Raw genomic sequence first — 22814 nt, 5'->3', positions numbered from 1 at the left:
GTGAGGAATGCACAAATAGGTACAACAGGATCAGGTTATGGAAATACAAGAAAATGGGGCAGAAAAGGAATTATAAGAGAGCCAGAAAAAAGTTACTTTGTTCTTCGTATCCACATGAACCCTGGAGGCCAACGTCTGCCTTGTTTGATAGGATGAATGATAAATAAAACTGCCTGTGAAGAACTGTACTCTTTACAAATAGCAGAAATATTCCATGACTTCATAAGTGTACATAATAAACAATCGATCTGTGGCCTGATGTCTAAAATCAAACTGCAACATATCATGAATCACTATGATAATAAAAGATGCACTTGCCATGTTCCCAAATAATTAATTGTATTGTTATTCTCATCCAAAAGCAAGAGAAATTAATGAATGCTACATTTTGAAGGTGTTTACTGCTCCAAGCCTAACTGTAAAGGCCCTTTTTTTTTTTTTTTTTTTTTTGCGGTACGCGGGCCTCTCACTATTGTGGCCTCTCCCGTTGCGGAGCACAGGCTCCGGACACGCAGGCTCAGCGGCCATGGCTCACGGGCCCAGCTGCTCCGTGGCATGTGGGATCTTCCCGGACCGGGGCACGAACCCGTGTCCCCTGCATCGGCAGGCGGACTCTCAACCACTGTGCCACCAGGGAAGCCCCATGGCCCTTTTTTTAAAACAGAAGTCTCCTAAAAACCTATTCACATTTCACTGAATCATGCACAGCTTTGATTTGTAAAAAGGGCAGATTATTTTCAGTCCAGCTAAATTGCTAAGATTGCTGAACCACAAGTCAACTCTGAGTCACCCAACTTTTCAATTTTGAACGATTACTTTCATGGCAATCAAGGGCAAGCTGAGACAAAACTATTGTGTGGACAGGATTCAATTACTTCAGTCCCCATTCCAACCTATTATTCAAGACTGTTCAATGACATAACAAAAAGTCAGTTCTGGGATCAATATGCACGCAAAATAACACGTAGCCAAGTAACATTCTCCCGTAACCTTTGGTTTTGCAATCTTATCACAGAGTGGACATCATCTCCCAGAAAATCATTCAGCTAAGCCTTGTTCTTTTTTCATCTGTATGTGCCACATTTCCCAGCAGTCAAGTAGCCATTTTAAATGAACTCTATTGATTAAAGCATGATCTAAGACCCAGGAAAATTTCATTATGTTAACTCCAATTTGAGACTGTAGCTAATTTCAGCTATTCATCAAAATTAATAGTTGAAAGTGATACTTTTAAAAAATAAGTGTATCTAATCACTATTATTAGGGGTTTCATACCCCTCCTGTTATGGAGATATAGGAAACCCTTTGGTTTAGGAAAACCCTTTGATATAGGAAACATTCACATTTTATGTGTACCTTTTTCAAGCAGTTTGCCTGCGTAGACACACAGGTTTTCCCCACCACAGTGCTGCTGATAAACTTTTATTTCATCCCGGAAATCTGAGTGATCATAAGCTATGTGCACATTTTTCCCCAAATAGATCATTGTAATAGCTGCATTACTATGCAGTGGTGTTTTGTGAATCCTTCTTGAATCCTAGAATAAACAAAAAAGGGGGGCTTATTAACGAATTACCTTCTAATCAGAGTGTGATCACCTTCTAATCAGAGTGTAATACAAAGAATAGAAAAGGCTATTTTTATGTACCTTGCAACAAAACCCTTATAAAATGTCAATCTATATACAGTGCACAAAAAGTCAAGCCCATTACAGAACAAATGCCTTTAACAATTATAGCATATATACATTTTGGCTTTGTAGTTTTAATGTAAATTCTGGGGATTTGGACAAAGTTTGTCACCTTTTATCTTACGTGGGTGTCTGTGTTTTACATGCAACAAAAATATCAGTGACGGGAAGAGGAAACTACTCTTGGTTGTTTTTGCTAGTTCTCAAATAAAAATTCAAATCAAATTAATTAAATAAATATTGGTGACATAATTTTGTTCTAATTCAAATTGACATTAACTGTAATTTAGCAATTGTTTTTGTAATTGAGTGTTATCTTTATACTTGAGCACTGACAATACATCCTTCCCTGAGCTTATTCTTTGTGGGAGGGAGATGCACACATTTGATTCCTTCTATGGTCACTCTCAGGATCAGGAACAATGTATGCTGGGTACCTGGGGTTATCCAGTTTCACAGGAGGCATTCAGTTCAATGAAAAACCAACATTATTAATATTATTCTTAATATCAAACAATAAACCCAACAAAAAATATCACCTCATAAACCTACCTGATATTCTATGGCATTGACCAATTTAAATTACTTATAAAATAAACACTAAACTTAAATACCAGAGATTAAATATCCAATGCCTTGCCTCCTAGTTTATATTCTGAAGTATTTTCACAGTAGTGAATAAGTATAGTGTTTGCCTAACCTCTAAGAGGAAGACCTGGAAAGAGAAGCAAGAAAAGGAAGAGGAAGAAGAGGCAGAGAAATAGGAATGGCTCCTTGAGAGACTTTAAGAGGTCCTAGTAAGAATATCATAGGTTTCTAGAACTATACAGATACCAGGCATTACTTTTAATCTACTTCACTTTTCTAAAAATCAATTTTTAGCTAAATGAAAAATGTGAAGAGACCAACTTTCAGTGAATCCAAGGCAATTATTTGAGTTTGATCTCACTGAATTACAGATGCCGTGGAAGCATGCATTTTTTTAAGAATGACAAAGCTGCAAAAAAAATTTCTGAAGGAACTACTAAAATACTTCCATCTCCAAAGCCATTCCCTTCTACCTCAGAGGATTTTTTTCTCATTCACTCCTATTTCTCTGAAGCAAAATCCAGAAGTAGTAAATTTGATGAAATTCAGCAAATGACAGTCTGAAAAGTGTAAATGGGCGGGAGAGTCTGAGATTTAAAGTTTGAGCAAATTGTCTTGCCTGTGGACAGAGCTCCCAAATAGATAATCAAGAGAAATATTTCAGGGACACCAGGAGCCATGAACGTAAATCAGCAAACTGGATAATTCTTTGCAGATTAGAAACATCTCCTTGAGTCACAGTTGAAAGCAAAGGGATGATGGCAGGCCTGGCTCTTGGTTACAAAGTCATCTCATGTTTCCTCTTGCCTGAGCAACTGTGGAACGTGACATGCACATGTGCAACCCAACCCACAATCACCAGCCTAAGGCAAATTCAGCTCCAAGCTCCCTGGAGAGAACATTTATCATGTACACACTAACCAACTGAGAGCCCACATCCACCCTCACCCTGCCTCTAACACTCTGGGCCAATATTCCCCTGCCCCAGCACCAGGTACCAGACAACTCAGGACAGCCCAACACCAGAGTCTGACAAAATCATTCACACTATCCCATCCTATGCCTGCTTACCCTGCATTGCCCAATTCTTCCTCGGAAACCACAACAGAGGCTCTTTCCCACCTTTTCCTCCCATGCCTCTCCTGACAGCCCTGGTGCTTCCCTGGGTGGCCCTGCATGGCCTGGTGTGATGGTTAATTTTATTTATCAACTTGGCTGAGAGACAGTGTCCAGATATGTGTCAAACAATATTCTAGATGGAATTCTGACTAAAATAAACAGGCATGTCCCTTCCTCTTGAGAACTGTAAGGGACAAACTGTCTTTTTAAAGGCAAGTGTCTTCTGACCTATAAGTCTCAACACACCCGAATAATCATAAAACTGACATTTTAAAAGTCAGGCAGAAGAATTACTCGCTTTCATTAGGAAAGGCGAAGCTAGTGAAAGGTTTTAGGCAGGGGAGAAACATGTTGGGAGCTATTCTACAAAGTTTAATTTAACATCATTATGTAGAATCTACTACTACTGAGATGGACTCTGCTTACTCTCTTCTCCCCCTCCTGCCTTTAACCCTCTGCTTCCTGATTCAATCTGCTAACTTACTACTCACCTTTCAGACATCTGTAATTGCACAGGGCTTATCTGGAGTCTAGGAAGTAGATAGGGGGCCTCAACCAGATATGGAGAAAGCCCCAGACTAGTTCATGCCTGAAGAAGTTCTTTGCTTTCTCTATCATAAAACATATAAAAACTTAAAACAAACTGTTTTATTTTTTAATTGATAAGCATAATAATTAAGTAGGTTCTTATTTGAAAGCCTGTATTTTCACATATATAAACACTATTTATAGTACCATCCACATTTTCAGTAGGCTGCTGTGTGGAGTAGGTGACCAGCAGTTCTGAGTGGAAACACAGAATTTCTGCAGATGATGAGGTAAACCTCAGAGCAAAATCTAACTAGTCACATAGATTCTGTAAAAGCATTAAAAAAAACTCTGCAGGTATTATATCTCCAAATTATAAAGCAACAGGGCACAGAATCAATGTGCTGGGCTGTAAGATCTACACACTGTGATTTGGTTTCCTAGACTCCAGATAAGCCCTGTGTAATTACAGATGCTTGAAAGGTGAGTGGGAAGTTCATGGATCATGGCCTAGAGACACAGACCACAGAAGCCAGGGACCCTGTTCTATACATTCACAGAGGAACAGGTGGCCACCAGCAAGCCACATTTCTTTACCTCTTTCATTTACCTCTTTCTTACCTTTTAAGAGCATTTGAAGGATGCTTTGGGATGGTAGTCATGAAATGAAAGAATGAATTTAATGTGTAAATTAATCATGAGAGCCATCTCTCCGTAAATGAATCTTTTCTAGATCAAAATAAAATAAATCTAAATACTAAAGTAAAAGTGTATGATTGGCATGAATGAGATGCTCAATGTCATCGGTCATTAGAGAAATACAAATTTGAAACAAGTTAAGATACCACTTACCCACTAGGACAGCTAGAATCAAAAGACAGTAACAAGTATTGCTGAGGATGTGGAGAAATTTGAACCCTCATACACTGTTGATGAAAATGTAAAATGGTGTAGTCACTTGGGAAAACAGTTTGGCAGTTCATCAGAAAGTAAAATTTGGAGTGACCATATGACCCAGCAATTCCACTCCTAGGTATACATCCAAAGAAATGAAAACATATGTCTATGCAAAAACTTGCAGGCAAATGCTCATAGCAGCACTACTCATAGCCAAAGAGTGGAAACAACCCAAATGCCCATCAACTGACAATGAGATAAACAAAATGTGGTACAATCATATGGTGGAATATTATTCAGCCACAAACAGAAAGTACTGATACAACCTGCAACATAGATGAACTTTCGAAACATTATGCCGAGTAAAAGAAGCCTGACACAAAGGAATATTTATTGCATGATTCCATTAATATGAAATATCCATAAGCAAATCAATAGAGACAGAAAGTAGCTTAGTAGTTGCTAAGGGGTAGGGAAAGGAAGATTAGAGAATGACTGCTTATGGATATGGGTTTCTTTCTTTCTGGGGTGATGAAAAAGTTCTGAAGTTAGATGGTGCTTATGGTTGCTTAACTTCTGAATATAATAAAACCATGAACTGTACACTGTAAAAAAAAAATGCATAATTTACCACACTGTGCCAATTTTATTCTAAACCCCAGGACCCAGGAGCTAGTGACAGGTCCAAGAGACATCTAGAAAGCTACCGAAGCCATGTGGAAAGGTGACCGCATTTTGAATAGAAAGACAAGTGTCAAGGTCTAAGCCTATGGTGATGGCCAGGTTTAGGGGTGAAGATGAAAGAGGCACAGAGGAGCAAGATGAGAGGTCAAAGGAGAGAACAAAGAACCGTGACAGTAGAGAGCCATGGAGGCAAGAGAGGGAAGCTTTGAGGAAAAGGCAATAACAGCATAAAATGCTACTATTAAAGACAAATCATGGTAAGTAGAAAATACAAACTAAGATGGTAGAAGTGAATCTAAATATACCACTAAATAAAATAAATGTCATTAGAGTAAACCCACTTATTAAAGGAACAGAGATTCTCGGGTTGAAATAAATGCAAAGCACACATATGCTGCATAAACACATTTAAAGTCTAAAGCTTTAAAGACATTGAAAAACTGAAAGTAAAAGAAATACATATGTATAAATATAAATATATATTTATGTATATATATACATATATATTATCTAAAGAAAATAAGGAGAAATACTATTAGACAAAATAGATTTTAAGGCCAAAGTAATAAGAGATAAAGAGGATCATTTTTTAATAATAAAGAATATCTTCACCAGTAAGGTAAAGTATCCCAAATCTGAGAGCATATAACAAGGTATTCTCAACATTTACAAAGCAGAACTTGACTAATTACAAGAAGAAACTGACAAATCCACAACTACAGAGAATGAATTATCGCTAGAACTCAGGAACTAAGAGACCAAGCAGATAAAAAAGAATGGTAAGGATGTAAAAATATGAATGACATAATTGGACATTTCTTACCTATTGAACATTTATAGAACTCTGCTCCCAACAATTAAAGAATCACATTTTTTTACAACGACTGAACATATCTTAGCCCACAAAGCAAGTCTCCACAAGTACCAAAGAATCAAAATCATGCAGAACAAGAATAAGATGCTTTCTAAATTACATTCAGTGAACTAAAAGGAGTTCTAGGATTTAAAATATGGCAGGAAAAGAAAAATGTCAATAGCTCACAGATATAGAGAACAGATTTGTGGTTGCCAAGGGGAAGGGGGGTGGGGGAGGGAAGGATTGGGAGTTTGGGATTAGCAGATGCGAACTATTATATATAGAATGGATAAACAACAAGGTCCTACTGTATAGCACAGGGAACTATATTCAGTATCCTGTGATAAACCATAATGGAAAAGAATATGAAAAAGAATATATATATGTATAACTGAGTCACTTTGTTGTACAGCAGAAATTAAATAGAACATTGTAAATCAACTATACTTCAATAAAATTTTAAAAAAGAAAAAATAAAAATTTAAATGGAATGTGTGGAAGATAAAATTGAAGAAATCTCCCAGCAAGTAGAGCAAAAAGGCAAAGAAGTAGAAAATGGGAGGGAAAAGCTAAGAATATTAGAGCATCAGTCTAGTAGTCCCAACATTCTCAAAATAAGGATTCCAAAAAGAGAGAACAGAAGTTAAAAAAAAAAAAAAAAAAAAGACCAAGTCAGACTGAAGCCCTGTGAACTCAAAAGCCAGACATGCCAAGGTCTGTCAGAGCCAGGATGCCTGCTGACACCTGCTGTGTTTCCAATCTGAAATAGAATGCCCAGGGGAAGCCAGCTCAGATGCTTATCCGTGCTTCACTTGCCATGACCACAGGGTGGAGAAGTTGCTGCTCTCTCCTCTGTGCCCAACTACAGAAGCCCATTTGCCTGATCATATTCCTCCTGGACGTCCAGTGTCTGGCCCACACGAGGACCTCATTAGATGCCTTGACTCTGGTGAGCCCCATTTTTCTAGGACACACTCATGACCTGACCTCTCTCACCTCCCCACAAGGGGCTCTTAAAACTGTCAAGGAAATAAACCTAGATAGTGACCCAAAGATTCTATTCAGTTTATTTTCTCCTAGATATATTATTCTTTCATTGCAATGCTAGGTTTGCGCTTATTTTGAAGTTTTATGCATACAAGTAATAGAACTCCAAAGAAAAGCAGGGACTCAGTTAACACATTTGTCAGAATAGTGGTTGCTCTGGGAAGGAGAAGAAGATGTGACAGGGCAGGAAACAGGGGGTTTATCGTATGACAAAAGTGTTCTACTTTGTTGGAAAGTAATGGCATATACACAGGTGTTTGATTGTTGTTTAACTTGAACATATAGATTTTACATATTCTTATGGTTTATATGAGATTTAAACATGTTTTATAAAGTATGACCAGGTAGAGTTCGCCCTAGTAATATATTCTAGCATCAGAAAATCGAATGCTGCCACCAAATGAGGATGATGAGGAAGTCACCATTTTTGCAAGTGGGGGCCACAGCCTTCAAGAGAGCATGTTTGTTGGCCTGGTAGAGAACAATGCCAGCATTCAAAGAATTCAAAGTAAGTTTTAGTGGATGTGGTAGATTCTATCATTGCCCCCAAATATTCACTGCATGTCTCTATGAGAGGATGATACTTCCACTCCATTGCTGTCAGGCTTTGGTAATGGAATTCAAGTGTAAGTGACATGTGTCACTCCTGAATGGAATCTTCAGAGCATTCCATGGCTCTGCTGTCCACAAGGCCAAATACCCCAGGACAGGGACTACTCATCCAGTCTGGGTCCCAGAATTGCCATTGACCAGCAACAGACAATAATGAGAAAAAGAAATTAAATGTAAGCTGAGTTGCCAGGGGTTGCTTGTTAGACTGAGCTACAGTAAACTACTCTTCAGAGAACTCTGCAGTAGGAAAGGAGAAAACAGAAGTCTCAGGCTACAGAATGTGAGGAAAGGACTTGGTTACTCTATGCCTGGGTATGTTGAGAGACACAGATGAATACTAGAGGAAGGAATAAAAATCCAAATAGGAGAGGAGAATGACAGACAGTGCAAAGTGCCATGGCAGTGGAAAAGGATAAGATCAAGGAACAGGGCAGAGGGTGGGCCTCGGAGATGGGGGGTACAGGCTCTCTCAGAGACCGTAACAAAGAAAGAATTAGTGAAAGGTGGATTGAAAGGAGGAAATTTGAGCAAGCACAAGGAAGACAGTCTCAACTTTTAGAGAAGGTTATTGGTGAGGCAAGTTATTGGTGAGGCAAGCTGCTGGGAGGGAGATGTGGACAAGCGGTAAACAGAGCACTTGAACGAGGCTGGTTTTGGAAAGCCAACATGCCGTCAACATGCAATGTTGACACTTCGCTCCCTGATTCTCCATCAGGTGAAATGTTGACCCAGCCATCTGCTAATAACCACAAAAGTTACATATAATTGCTATTAGTTGTATACTTACACTCCAAAACTTAAGAGATCTTTTGCCTTCATACTAGCCTGTATCTGTATAAAGTATAACTGGCCTTAGGACCATTTTCTTTATCAGTATTTTAAGGAATGATTACAACAAGCTACAATATATTTTAAGAACACTGAAAGGAAAATATTTATGAATATTATACAGTAATTTGCCAAAATTATTAAAAGTGAGTGTTAATAATTATTTTATATGGTACACTGTGTTTTTCGATATATTTAAGTCCCTGAATATTCACAAATTAAATGTTAAAATACTTCCTGACATGTGATTGAATGGGCAAATTAAAGGAAATAAATGATTTGGAAATGGGTATAATACAAACTAAATTGGAATACAAGATTTACTTGATTTTTTTCTCAATTATGCTAAATTACTCAACTGAATTACTCAAATATTTGGTTTCAGATTCATTCAAGCTTACAATTACTACATTTATAAAATTATTATATTTCTTTATGCAAGTCATTTTGCATTCGATTTCCTTAGATTTCATCTAGAAATCTAATAGTGCAATGTAATCGGTGCTAAATTAATAAAAGAAAATTTGATTCTATAATCACCCTGGTAAAGAGAGGTTCTAAGCCATTTGGAGCAGTGGTTGGACGAACTCTTCTCCTTCTCCATGTTTCAGGTCTATTTTCCCTTGTGATTTTTCCATTAGGGGGAGGAAGTGGAGGAGGAATAGGCATCATGTAATGGTTAATCTTTGGAAATCGATATCGATTCATTCCCTGTGAATTGTCCATGGAGTTCCTGAACTTCATCATTGCCTTCTTGCCCTGTAATCACATTTCATGACATAAGAACAAGTGAAGTAGAAGTGGTGACCCAACATAACCCAAAATTAAAGACAAGACTGTATGATTGACATTGTGTGCAAACACAACTGATATCAATAGACAAACTTAAAACACTTCAATCTGTTGAAAAATGGCATTTTGTAGTACCCGTAGCAAATTAAATTTTCATGGATTTCTAACCTTATTTAAGTATATTTTTTAAACCAAACATACAGTGATGGCATTTTTATAGTATTTTGGGGATTTTCCCTCAACAATCCATTAAATCTATGGGGACCCAGTACAATTAAACAATTTAAAATCAAGAAGTTCGAAGTGTTATACTTTGAGATAGGATTGGATAGTTCACTTAACGATAGGGTATTTGCACATTTTTTACACTGATTTCACCCACCCAGGTGTTATAACATTCCTTGGTAATATGGTTTCAAGGAACCAAAACCCCAGACTCTGACCCAAAGTCTCTATTCAGCTTATTTTCTCCTAGAAATTCAACTTGTGGGAATAAATTTCACCCAGATAACTACACAAGTACACTTATGTAAATGTGTATAAGGATACACACAGACACACACATGCACACACACATATGTCTAAAAAATTTAGTTGATCAGTTTGGGATTGACATGCCCATGCTGCTATATTTAAAATAAAATGCCTTTCCATGAAAAAAAGAAAAGAAAAAGAAAAAAAAGTTTAGTTGAACCACCAAGTCCATCAGTAGGAGGATATTTAACTAAATTTTGCTTTGTTCTGATAATAGATTCTCATCAGGCTTTAAAAAGAATAGTGTTAATCTATTTGTCCAGAGTCCTGACATAAAAAGGTCCATACAGTGTGATCTTACATTTCTTTTAAATAATTTATATGTGGATTTTGATAAAATCAGGGATGACTGGAAGACTCGGAACACAGGGTTGCCTTTGTGGATTTGAATCATTGTGGGGTGGTGAGGGCATATAAGTTTAGTCAACATGTATTACCTTAATGATTAAAAGCACCTAATGTATAAACAAAAACTTTATGTTTCAGGTATATTTGAGCCTCTGAACTTTCACATATTGATAATTTTTGTATATCTGAGGTAGTTTCCCAAACTTTAAAGTATCTTTAATCATTTTTATCCGTTTTTTACCAATTTATTTGGTATTGTTTTAAATTCATTTTCAGCCAATTTATTCTTTATTTTGAGATGCTTAAATTGTGAAAAGTTATTTTTACGAAAGGAACGTCATTCCCCAAACATTCTCATTGCTGAATAAACAAAAGCAGTTTAAAGAAAGGCATGTATACGTCATATTTTGATTGAAAACAACATTTATGTGAACAGAAAGGGATTTAAATAGATATTCACCAAGGGGTTTAGAATTGTTAGAATGCTTGACATTGCAGGTATTATTTATGCTCTCATTTTTCTTTTCTTACATTTTCCAATTTTTCTGTGATGGTGTGCATTGACATCGTAATAACAAATATAAATTAAAGAAGTGAAAACAAGATAATAAAACAATAAAATCAATGAATCCAAAACTTTTTGGGCCTGGGGTCTATCTTTTAATTTCTAAGTAGTTATCAATCAATGGCATACCTTATTTGGAAATGGTTTAGTAAATTTTAAAAATTAACCTTCTGCTCCTTACCTTGCTTTTTCTTAGCCCAAAGCATCTTGGACATCTTCCCATGCCAGTATAAATAATTTACCTTATTTTTTAATATACTTTAATATGCCATAATATTTTTAAACAATAAATTCTTAGGTGTCTTCCAAATGTTCACTATTGCAAATATTACAATACTAAATATTCCTGAATCTGTTTCTTTCCACATGCATGTGTGTTCCTAGGATAAATTTCAATATGCTAAAATGCTTGAGCATGTTCATTTAAAATGTTGATAGATATTCCCATATTGCCTTCAGAAATAGTTGTACCAATTTCTACTCCTATCAAGAGTGTATAAGAAACTCTCATTCTAAGGATAATCATTTTCAATCACACCATTAATTTTACTCAGTAGCATCTCAGCCAGTCTGTTTTGACCAAATTGCTTTTGCCTAAATCAAAGCTCCTCACCCCTGATACTTAGAAAATTCAACCTGCTTAAGTCTGTTGCACCTTCAAACAATTCCCCCATGCATATATTTTACTCTTTTAGTGGGTGCTTACTACATACTCCGCAATCATGCAGACTATTATTCTTTAGGAATTTCTTGTCTGATTTTATATTAAGTAATTTTCATCATCAATGCCATTGAAAGAATTGCATGTCCTTCCTGGCAGTATATTTTGCCTATGTACATCACAGTATAAGCTGCAAAAAGTTAGAGAATTTTGTCTGCTTTGATGGTTGATATATCACCAATGCCTAGAGCAGGACCCGGTCCATAGTAAGTGCCCAATAAATTCCACTGGATGAAAAATGTAAGTTTAGCTAGTTGAAATTAACATGGAATTGATCTCAATCTTGTCGGCATGTGTAAGCTACCATTAAGTGCAATCCCTCACTCACTCACACCCCAAAACTTGGAAATGGTAGACTAAAAGGCCCCGTGCAGATTTAATTAATAAATCTACCCAGTGGCTCAGAGCAGGTTTGGAAAATCACCTAAAAGAAAAATCGTTCGCTAGTCAGAAAAAATTAAATATTACCTGATTGACAGTGTTCACATATCTAACATAAAGATGGGTCCGATCGAGAAGAGTTAATAGATATAGGAACTTAGAAAAGAATAAAATCACCTTGGCAAATGTGGAAAGTGCCCATCTGAGTACTAACTAAGGGACAGGAAATCCATTGGGCTTTGAATATTTCCGGTCCTAAAGGCAAAGTTATCCCTGGAGGATATAGAGGGCTTTAGCCAAAGACCTTTGAGCTTTCTGGTACCTTTGCCAAGCCCATTCCTAAGAGGAGACAGATGCATCAAGCTAAGATGACCTGATGCCATTAACATTCCATTCTACCATATTCCCTCATTCTGATTCCATACTCACCAGGCAACCTTCTCATTGTGATCTGGCTTCCCATGTAGGTCTGCCTATAAGGGGAAAATGTACTGCTCCTACAAGCTTTGATTTAATTGTTATCTGATGAATTAATGGTCCCTAATTATGATTTGATTCCCTATTTTGATTTACTATAGTGAGGAAAAATGGGCTTGTCATGTGTTATTTTAGTTAGCTTGAGACAATCTCTCGGGATCTGACTATTCCTGGACACTAGCTTGAAATGGGAAATCTCTGGACATTTAAAGTGGAGACCAGATCCAAGAAAGTGTCAACCTAATTGGCTTATGACCCAATTAGTTCCCGCCTAGCTCTAAGCAGTCGTCCCAGACAAAATGCCACCACTTTTGGTTTAATTTCTCCTTCTTTCCAAGAAACTACTATTAAGTTAAGTAAGGTTTGTGAAAAATGCTTCACAAGGTGAAAAGCATATTAAATGGATTTAAATATTATTTATCATTTTAGGGTTATTTTTGTACTTTTAATGTGAAAAAACAACAATTTATCTGTCTGAATTAATTTCTTAGTGTCAAGGTCATCTGTCAGCTTTAGATAAAAATATCTTAATTTCATATGTCATATGTTTCCTAATAATTAATGGAGCTAAATTCACCCATTTGAGCATAATTACAATTGTACTCGTAACACAGATTCTATCTTAAGCTGGCAAATGTTTCTTCTTGGTCTTAAAAATGCAAACAATACCTTCCCTAATTACTAAATGTCCCAATTATCCTTCCCTTTTAAGTAACTCATATTTTATGGCTACCATACCTCCTTCCTGTGCTCTATTAAAATAAGTGAAAATTACCTGAGATATAACCTTGAAAAGGAAGCATAGTCAAGCTTCTGTGTGTGATTAATTCAGGATTTTTTTAAAGATGGACATTCTTTTCCTTCTATATCCAACCTTCTCCAGAGTCAAACTTGAAGCAATTTCATACACTGATGGTAAAGTAAGTCGGCATGCAAATGCAAACCTATTCTTGGAAAGTTTCATTTTCTAGGTTTCATGCATTTAAAATTTGGAAGCAGTCAAAACTTGGTCTATTCTGATAGAAGTCATATCTAGCTATAAAAAGTTCCTCTTTGTTTTTCACACAACCTTTCAAATTCATGAGAGATCATCTTAAATTATTACAAATCTATTCCTTACTCTTTTGCCCCAAAACACAGAAATTATAGGCCTTCCAATTAAAGTAAGAAATAATTAAACAGACATACATGGCAAGTGCTTAATAAGTGCACAGTATATATTTCACTAAATAGATTAATTGAATCTAGCATCTTAAAGACTGTGAAGAAAAAGCATTTACCCCAATGGGAAATGGAGCTTCATTTTCCAGCAATGAGGTTTTTGATCTGGACCCCGAAGTTACCTTTGGAGCAGTTCCTACTGCAGGATTACTGGGAAGAGGTTGTAATCGAATTGGAGGCTGCATATTTCCTGGGGCAGTGTATGGTCGAGGGGCTGTCTAGACAATTAGGGAAAAAAATTCCATTTAAATTAGTATCTTGACATGTTTCCAGGACCAATTAATAGCTCAACAAATTGCCTAGACTAATTAATGGTGCCTTTTTACTGAACAGATTAACCTTTAATTATGTCCTTCCATTATACATACTCTTATGACCCACCGTATTTGTTAAAACATATGGTGTGGAAGTCCTCTACACACCTAACTGCCGCAATTGTAGAGTATTTTGGATAAAGGAGGTGTTCTCTGTTAGGTTCCTGTATTTTATTCACACTGTGAACTCGCTTACAATACCTAACTGATGCTGTACATTGAATGGCTTTGTTCAATTAAATGTTAAGTTGAATAATGTTCCTAATTTAGACATCTAAGGGCCTATGATTAAAATGAACTTCATTCCTGTTTAAATGTTTTCAACATCAACTCTAGTATGAGTCCTTTAGGTCTTAAGATTGGTGCTGAAGTAAAAGCAGACAATACAATTCAAAAAGAGGGAAGACAAATACTTACTTCTAATGCATTACTATTTATTCAACCTCTTCCTTGAAATACCAGGAAAACAAAACTGAAAAATTGTAACTGGCAACTTTGGAAAACACTGTCAAAATGGAGATGTTTTCCAGGCTGGATAGTTTCCATTTGCCCCTCTTCTCTGTCTCTTCTGTTCTGCTCTGGCTGCTGGGAGTTATTTCTTTATGGACTACGTCAACTAACCTCAGGATTCCAGTTGGATTTGGCCAATGAAAGACACTGGCAGGAGATCAAAAGACAGGAGGGAAGGAGACTGGGGTCTTAAAGCTCCTGGACCCTTCCCAACCAAGGTTATGATGGGCCAGCTGGGTCCCTCCAACAAAGTCCACAGCTCCTATCAGGAAGTCCTCTCCCAGAAGCTGCCAGCTGGTTCTGGTATCCAAGTCCTCTCTTTCCCCCTAAGCCTATGTGGTGTGGTTTCCCATTGTATTCACCCCAGCCTGCTTTACATCCCCAGCTGGTTTTCCTTAACCCCACCTGCATCTTTCTAAATAGTTTCTTTATTAAACCCTTCCTAATTACCCTATTTGTGTGAGCCATCTGTTTCCTGCTGAGACCCTGACGGATGCATTTTCTAATCAAGAATGTACTACAGAGAAAACCAAAAGTGCCGGTTCAGAGCATTAGATGTGTCTTTTGGAGCACTGACAGAACATTGCAATAAAGATCAGCAATGTTTCAAAAATGGAAAAAACAAGATGTTTGGCCCAGTTGTTCTATTACAATAAAACAGTAGAAAACCTGTTAAGAATAATACATGCAAATTTGGGTAAGAGGGTATGAGAACAACATATATAAATGATAAATGAATAAGATTTATTACATTGACTCATGGTGTAATGGTGACAACAAATATTCAACTCTGGAAAAGTGTTGTATAAATACATAAAAAATGGTGATAGGGCAACTCCCACCAACCAAAAGTTGGTCTTAGCGCCATCTTGACAAGCATGTTATATGTTGCCAAAACTCTGATTTTGTTAAGTTAACACTTACTGAATTCCAACTCTAATCACTGTGAGATGAAAAAGTAATTTTTAACATCTAATGGCAACATGGGACAATTAGTTTCAAATGAACCACACAAATACTGCCAAAGAGACAATAACAACAAAATACCTGAAAACTAATAGAACTTAAAACTAAAAGTTATTTGGAATAAGCCAATGAGACTAGTAAAAATTAAAGTTTCACAAAAGTAATTACATTTTATCCAAATGAATGAGCAAAAGAAGAAAATGATAAGGAGAAAAGAGGAATGGTAAATTTGAACATCCAAATAAGAAGAGCCAGTTGTGAGCCAGACATGGGAAGGGGAGCAAAGAGACTATTCCCCAATATCTGTTTTCCTTTCTTCATGTAATACAATATTTATTAGGGAACATGCCTATCACAAATAAAGACTGTATTTCCCAGCGTCTCTTGAAACTCCATATAGATGTATGCCTCAGTTTGGGCCAGTAAGATGTGAGCAGAAGTGCTATATGAAACTTCCAGATCATGCCCTTAGAAAGAAGAAATGTGTCTTCACTTTCCCCTTATCCCCTTCTCTCTGGCTGAAAGAGCCACACGGTGATGTATATACCATCTTGGTATACGTGGATGAAGGCAACACACTAAGTTTGTCAGATCAATGACACAAAAGGAGTCTGAGCTTTTGATGCCTCATAGAGTAGAGATGGTGCAGGAGCTGAGACTCATGCGTGTGTGTTGAGGTGGGGAGCGCATCCTTACGTTAAAGTCGTTATTTTGGTCTCCGCATACAAACCTAGACAAGAAGCCAAGTGGACTGACTAAAGCAGCGTTTGGTTTAAAGAAAAAAGACATAAGCCTCTATGAGCCAAAAGGTGAAAGGTCTTAAAACCCACAAAGAGAAATCAGGCTAGAAGTTTTCTGAACAAAGGGATCAGATCATGCAAAAGAATTCTTTTGATCTCTGTAAAACAAATATGCCTTAAAACCCACTCCTGTCAAAAAATCCAACTGAACACAAAAACATTGAATGTAGGACTTGGAAAGCAGGTTACTCTAAACTAGAACATGATCTATTGGCTGCTATGCGCTAGATGTTACTTCCCCACATTTGCATTCAGTTAGATGAATGTGGCAGTCAAATGTTTAACCGATTACATGTATCTCTAAAAACAAATCTGCGCCGTTCAACTAACAGCTGTGAACTACAAACTGTTGTAGTTCACATCAGGAGCCACCTTAAATTTGCTATATTTTAAACTGTTCGTAATATATTTTCTTGGAATATATATGGCACTGTAGCTTAACATTTTCAAAACTGCACCTGAATGTGAATTGAAATTGACTACCTGGTGATTACTCAGCTTAGCTGAGCATTTCTAATTCTTAGAAGATCTCTGGGGGTGAATTTTCCAAGCATGTACAAAATTAGTTGAATAACTTCCACAGTTTTAATGGCATGGTGCAGCTAAAAGCCTACATGCTATTTTGAAAGTTTAGGTGCAATTGGTGACCAAGTGAAGTAACTATTCACCGTATGCTCTCCTTATTCACTCAAGAAAATTTAAAGAGAAAAATGGATGGCAATATCTCAAAAGGATTATTATCTTTATTCCAATGGCACCTGGAGGTCAGGAATCCAATTCGGAGGATATGTAACCAAGTTAGGAAAACAAAAAAGAAGGACTTGAATTTCTGTAACATGGGAACTGCAATTCCAAGATCACAATAGGTATCACCTATGAGGCAGCAGCACCGCAGGGGGTGATCAAGTGAAGAATCCTGGCTTACCAGATAGAAAGGCTGCTAAAGTGCTGGTGTCAGTGGTTCCTGTAATTTTTAAATTACTTTCTCACTCCTGCCACATTAACATCTCCTGGATGTATCATAAACTACTTATTGAGGCTGTTCAGCTGGAAAATTGAAAAGAAAGACTTTCAAGGGTTTTTCCTCCCTGAAACAGGTAGGGAGATAGAAAATGGCCCTTGTTTCTTTTGTTTCACCCAGGATAAGCTTTTGAGAGTCTAGTGAATTTGCCATCCAATAAAAGAATTATTTGTGTACATATACATTTAAATGAAGCCTGGAAATATGATAACAACAAAGGGAAGATGGTTGCTTTTCATAACTTGAGCTGTTCATGGAGAAATGTCAAAACATATTTACCTTTTGAAAATGTCAAAGCTTAACACTATATGTGATGAACCTACTTCAATAATCTGTGAAAGTGTTGCAATTCCTCTACAAATATTGTGGAATCCAAAAAAATGTTCATGCTAACAAGGAAATACATTAGGCCACACAAAGCCAGAATAAAGATGTCATCAAATCAATTCATTTAAAGCTGAAACCATCAACTGCCAGGAAATATTTTGCAAGTCTTTTCCTGTATCTATATTGTTTCAAGCTACCTTATGTTCCTTCAAGCAAATACCACTCCTAGGTTATAAATGAATCGAAGTGGAATGAAATGTCAGTGTGCGATTTCTTTAAACATAATTTCTGTACATTTAATTATTTTTATCTTAGACTGTGTGCATATACTTTTGATAAAAGAAGCTCAGATGTAAGTATCTGGCCCGACACGTTGTGCAGTACCATTGAATTTGTATGCATAAAGAAGCTTTAAGATAAGGTAAGAGTAGAGGAAACAGCAAGAAAAAAATCCAGAGGTCAGAAAATATAGAACATGCATGGAACAACCAATGGTTCAGTTGTGCTGCATTGTAGGGTGCTAAAGGGTAATCGTGGGGAAAAGTATTAGGATAGCCAAATTGATGTCATGTGGCTTGGGGTCTTAAATGTCAGGTGCAAGAGTCTGGGCTTTTCTATAGGTGACACAGCGCCAGTGAAGGTATTTGGGCATGTAAGTAACATAAGTAATCTGCACTTTAAGAAAACTAATCCAGCAGTAACAAAATGGATTTGACAGGGGTGATACTGAATGAAGGCGGGACAACCAGTAAAGACAGAGTTGAATGGATACAAGATTATGTTTTCACTCAGTAGGATTCCCAAGATGATACAACCATGTACCCAGAGAGCGTTCTTTCTGAGAGTAATACAAAATCATGAATTAATTAGTTGGCATGGTGCAGGTCAGAGTGTTACTAACATGACTCACCAGTGTTACTGGACTGGAATGTCCTTCATCAACCAGAACACTATGGCCATGATTAGTCTTGGGGCCAACTGGGGGGCGGGGAGACAGGATTGGCATGTTATTTCCTATAGTCCATCCTGCGTGCTCTCCCTAGAATAAGAAAGTGATTTAACAAACCGAAGCATAATTAGTAATCTAGGTTACGTTAGTGCCTGCCGGATAAGAGGTGTTATATGACTAGAGAAGTTCTTTCTTATTCTTTTCAAAAGTACTCCCTCTGAGGACCATCATGATAATCAGGAGATGTTTCCACAGCTGTACTGGGGACTTGGGTGTGGTAGTGAAAGGCAGGAAATTGAGTATACTTTATCCAAAGAAATAGCTGTGCTCACAGTAACAGCTAGAGATGCAGTGTATCCTTAGTTTCAGCAATAATATTTATTAATCTGCTTTAAGCAGATCACTACAAGAAGCACAATGTTCCTCACTACTCTGATCAGTAGAGACTACCAGAAAGTATTATTTTTCTGCCTTAAAAAATTATTAAATAATGCCATAAGCAAAGGGTTATATATTACATATGGGGGACCTAAAATATAGGTCTTTCGCCAAGTATAGCTATAGGTGAAAATGTTATGAATAAAAATCGTACAGAGGAAATGAAGTGTCTATCAGGAATTTCTGCCAGTGCTAAAATGTGCCCATGTATCTGGTTAGTATGTCTGGCAATCTGGACGAGAGTGAATAGAACACTGTTTCAGGAACCATTCTCCAGTAACTATTTTTTCGATCAACATTTCGGCAGATAAATTACAGAATCTATCAGTCCTCAATATAGGACACTATTGGTAAAGTTGACTTAACCACAAATCTCTACACACCAACTTTTCTGATTTTGAAAAACTGACTTATTGTCTGTTATTTAACAACACTTTTGTAATAAGAGTATGTTTTGACTAAGATAAAATAGATTTGAGTCTATCAGGCAAGAGGGAAAATTACTGTTTCCTATGGCGAGTTATTCCACAGAAGCTTTACGAATATTCATCAGTTTGTGAAATGTGTCTTAAGCCCCACATTTGTAATACCCTGAAAATGAAGAACAACACGTGGGTTTGAATGGCTCAAGAAATTGAGTAAAACTGCCAACCTGAACTGAAACCTTTCAAGCATGCCTAATTGAATCTCTCATCTCTTGATTTAAATTTACACATCTTCTAGTTGACTGCAAAGATGAACTATCAAATGCAAAGTAAAAAACAACGAATTTTAAAATGCCTTCACAAAATGTCTAAATCTTAAGCTTTTGTTTGCTAACGTAGATCTTTCCTACCATATATTTTCAAGGGTCACGTTCACATGAAAATGTACCATTGGATAATTCTTAAAATGCCCCATTTTCCATCCCACTGGGAATATCACCATCTATTTTTACCTTTTATGACAAACAAATCTTTTGGCCTCTATCACAAATCAATCAAGAAAATACAAAAGCAAAATTTCAAACTTGAGAAGAACGGTTTCAAGTTTTTCTTACAATGACTTGTGCCTTATACAGTTTCTCTTGCACACCAGCTCCTATTTTGTCATGATCTTCTGTAATAATAGTGGCCAAGATTTAAGCCTGGTGGAACGATCATTTGACCTCAGTTATGAGTTACCCCAAAATAAAGTGCCCCCAAGCCACTTCAATAATAATACCATTGGCCTTCAAAATCATGAAATAATATTATGAAGTAAAAGAGTTATGTAGCTCCTTACCTTAAATCTCTGAATTCGCTCCTTCCTAGCTAATGTCTCCAGTTTCTTTTTAATTTCAAGCTGATGGTAACGCTAAGCACACAGGAAAGAGTGGAGGAAAGAATCATATCAATTGTAGCAAAGAAATTTTTAGAGGAAAATAATCCCACTATCTAACTGTATTCTCATTTACCCCTCTTGTCATTGAGATGGAGAAGAATCACCTGCATAAGTGTGCAAGTGGGAATACAAATTGGTACAACTCTTTGGAAAGCCAATTCCTAACATACATTAAGCAGTTAAAAGTGTTCCTACTCTGTAACCCATAACTTTCATTTCTAAACTTAAGGAGAAGTCTGAATAATAAAAAAAAATTGTTTTATGCACAAATATGTTGTCTGAAAGGTTGTTTTTTTTTTCCTTCAAAGCAAAAATTCAGGAGCAACATAAACTTTAAAGAGAATGGTTTAAGATTTTGTTGCATCCATATAATGGAATAGAATATAATTATTAAAATAAGGTTCCTAAAGATTTTGGGGTTTGTTTTTTTTTTAAAGCACTTTACTGTGGTATGATTGACATACAAAAAGTTGTACATATTTAATGTGTATAACTTGATGACTTTGGAGATAAGTATATACCTGTGAAACTCTCAACTACAATCTATGTCATAAACATATCCATCACATCTAAAGGTTTCCTCCCACCTTCTTTATTATTATTAGTTTGTGATAAGAACACTTAAGATCTATCCTCTTAGCAAATTTTTAAGTGTACGACACAATACTGTTAACTATAGGCAATAGATCTATATAGTAGATCTCTAGGGCTTATTCATCTTGCATAACGAAACTTTATCCCCGTTGAGTAATACCTCCTCATTTTCCTCTCCTCCAGGCCCTGGCAACCACCATTACACCCTCTACCTCTATGAGTTTGACTAGTTTACATTCCTCATATAAGTTGGATGTGGAGAAAAGGGAAACCTTGTACATTGTTGTTGGGAATGTAAATTGGTGCATCCACTGTGGAAAACGGCATGGTGGTTCCTAAAAAAATCAAAATTAGAACTACCTATGATCCATCAATTGCACTCCTGGGTATATATTCAAGAATTGAAATATTCAACAATCTCATGTTCATTGCAGCAGTTTTCACAATAGCCAACACATGGAAGCAAGCTAAAGGTCCACCGACGGATGAATGGATAAAGAAGATGTGGTACATGTATACAATGGGATATTATTCAGCCTTTAGATTTTGTTTAAAAAATGGAAAATGCATGTAATGCTGATAAAAGTAGGATGCAGAACTGCACAGAAACACAATTTTATTGGTCAAGCTCACATTACGTGCGTATCTGTGTGCTGGGAAAGTGCTTCGTGTGCATCATCTCCTCTTGAACAATTCCAATTGTTAAGCAGTCTCATTTTACAAATGAAGAAACTGAAGCAGAAGGTCGTGAACTTGCCCCAGGTCATACATCTAGTCAGTGGTGGAACTGTAATTTGAATCTTGGTCTATCTGACACTAACTTCCTGTTTGGCTTTTTTTTTTTTTTCATAAAAACCCAGTAGTCATCTTATTGAACCATTCTGCAGCTTGAGACCCCCCTGGCTTCCAGGACACCACTCTATCAGGTTTTCCCACTGTTTGAAGGTTCTTATCTAGCCCATGTTGTTCTTCCCAATTTCCTGCAACGCACACACCACGAAGCTAGAAACCTCAGAGTGGCCCTGGGTGTCTTCTTCCCCATTCCTCATCCAGGCAGTGTCGGTCTCTCTCCCTGTTCCAGATCCCTGTGGGCAGCGGCATTGCCCCAGTATGTCCGCTACTGCTGTTAGCCCACACCCTCTGGCAACAGCTTCCTAGCTGACCTCCCACCTCCAATCTTTTCCAGCTCATTAATCCATCTTCCACATTTTTAGCAACATCATCTTTCTAAAACAGCTCTGCTCATTTATTTCACTCCGTGCTGAAAAATGTTTCATCGTTTCATCACCTACACTGCAAACCTAGCTGGGAATTGAAGGCCTCCAGAAACAGGGCCCCAACTTATTGGAGAGTGTCACTTCCTGCCAGTCTTTCAACCAACTCACAGTGTAGTCTGGCCTCAGTGAGCTTTCCTTTCCATCCACAATGTCCCCTCACACCTCTGTAACTTCACACCTGCTGTCTTCACTCTCTGGAATGCCTTGCTTATCTTTTCATGTCAAGTTTCATTGAGTCCTCCAGGTTCAGTTCAAAAAGCAGGACCTCTGTTCAGCTTCCTCTGACTCTCACAGAGGCAAGTCATCATTCCCTTCTTTTCTGAGCTCAGTCTATTTGTTCCTGTCTTCTAGCATTTGATCACTTTCTA

The 22814-nt window shown here is 37.1% G+C and overlaps 1 protein-coding gene across 5 annotated transcripts in view; it reads right to left on the bottom strand.

The window, feature by feature from the left end:
• ERICH3 (glutamate rich 3) overlaps window positions 1-22814 on the bottom strand; it is a 112019-nt gene that overhangs the window by 50651 nt on the left and 38554 nt on the right. The window contains exons 4-8 of one of the 5 annotated variants that reach the window (XM_033405978.2): window positions 20477-20548; window positions 18737-18865; window positions 13948-14106; window positions 9390-9608; window positions 1357-1537 (exon numbers count right to left, since the gene is read on the bottom strand). In XM_033405978.2, the coding sequence (XP_033261869.2) occupies window positions 1357-1537; window positions 9390-9608; window positions 13948-14106; window positions 18737-18865; window positions 20477-20548 (760 nt within the window). The remainder of the gene's footprint in view (window positions 1-1356; window positions 1538-9389; window positions 9609-13947; window positions 14107-18736; window positions 18866-20476; window positions 20549-22814) is intronic. The other 4 variants (XM_049703135.1, XM_049703139.1, XM_049703136.1 and 1 more) reach the window with 4 other exon arrangements.

The sequence above is a fragment of the Orcinus orca genome, chromosome 1 (assembly GCF_937001465.1).
Source record: "Orcinus orca chromosome 1, mOrcOrc1.1, whole genome shotgun sequence".
Classification (NCBI taxonomy): Eukaryota; Metazoa; Chordata; class Mammalia; order Artiodactyla; family Delphinidae; genus Orcinus; species Orcinus orca.
The sequence above is the reverse complement of the archived record's forward strand: the minus strand, read 5'-3'. Positions and strand labels throughout refer to the sequence as shown.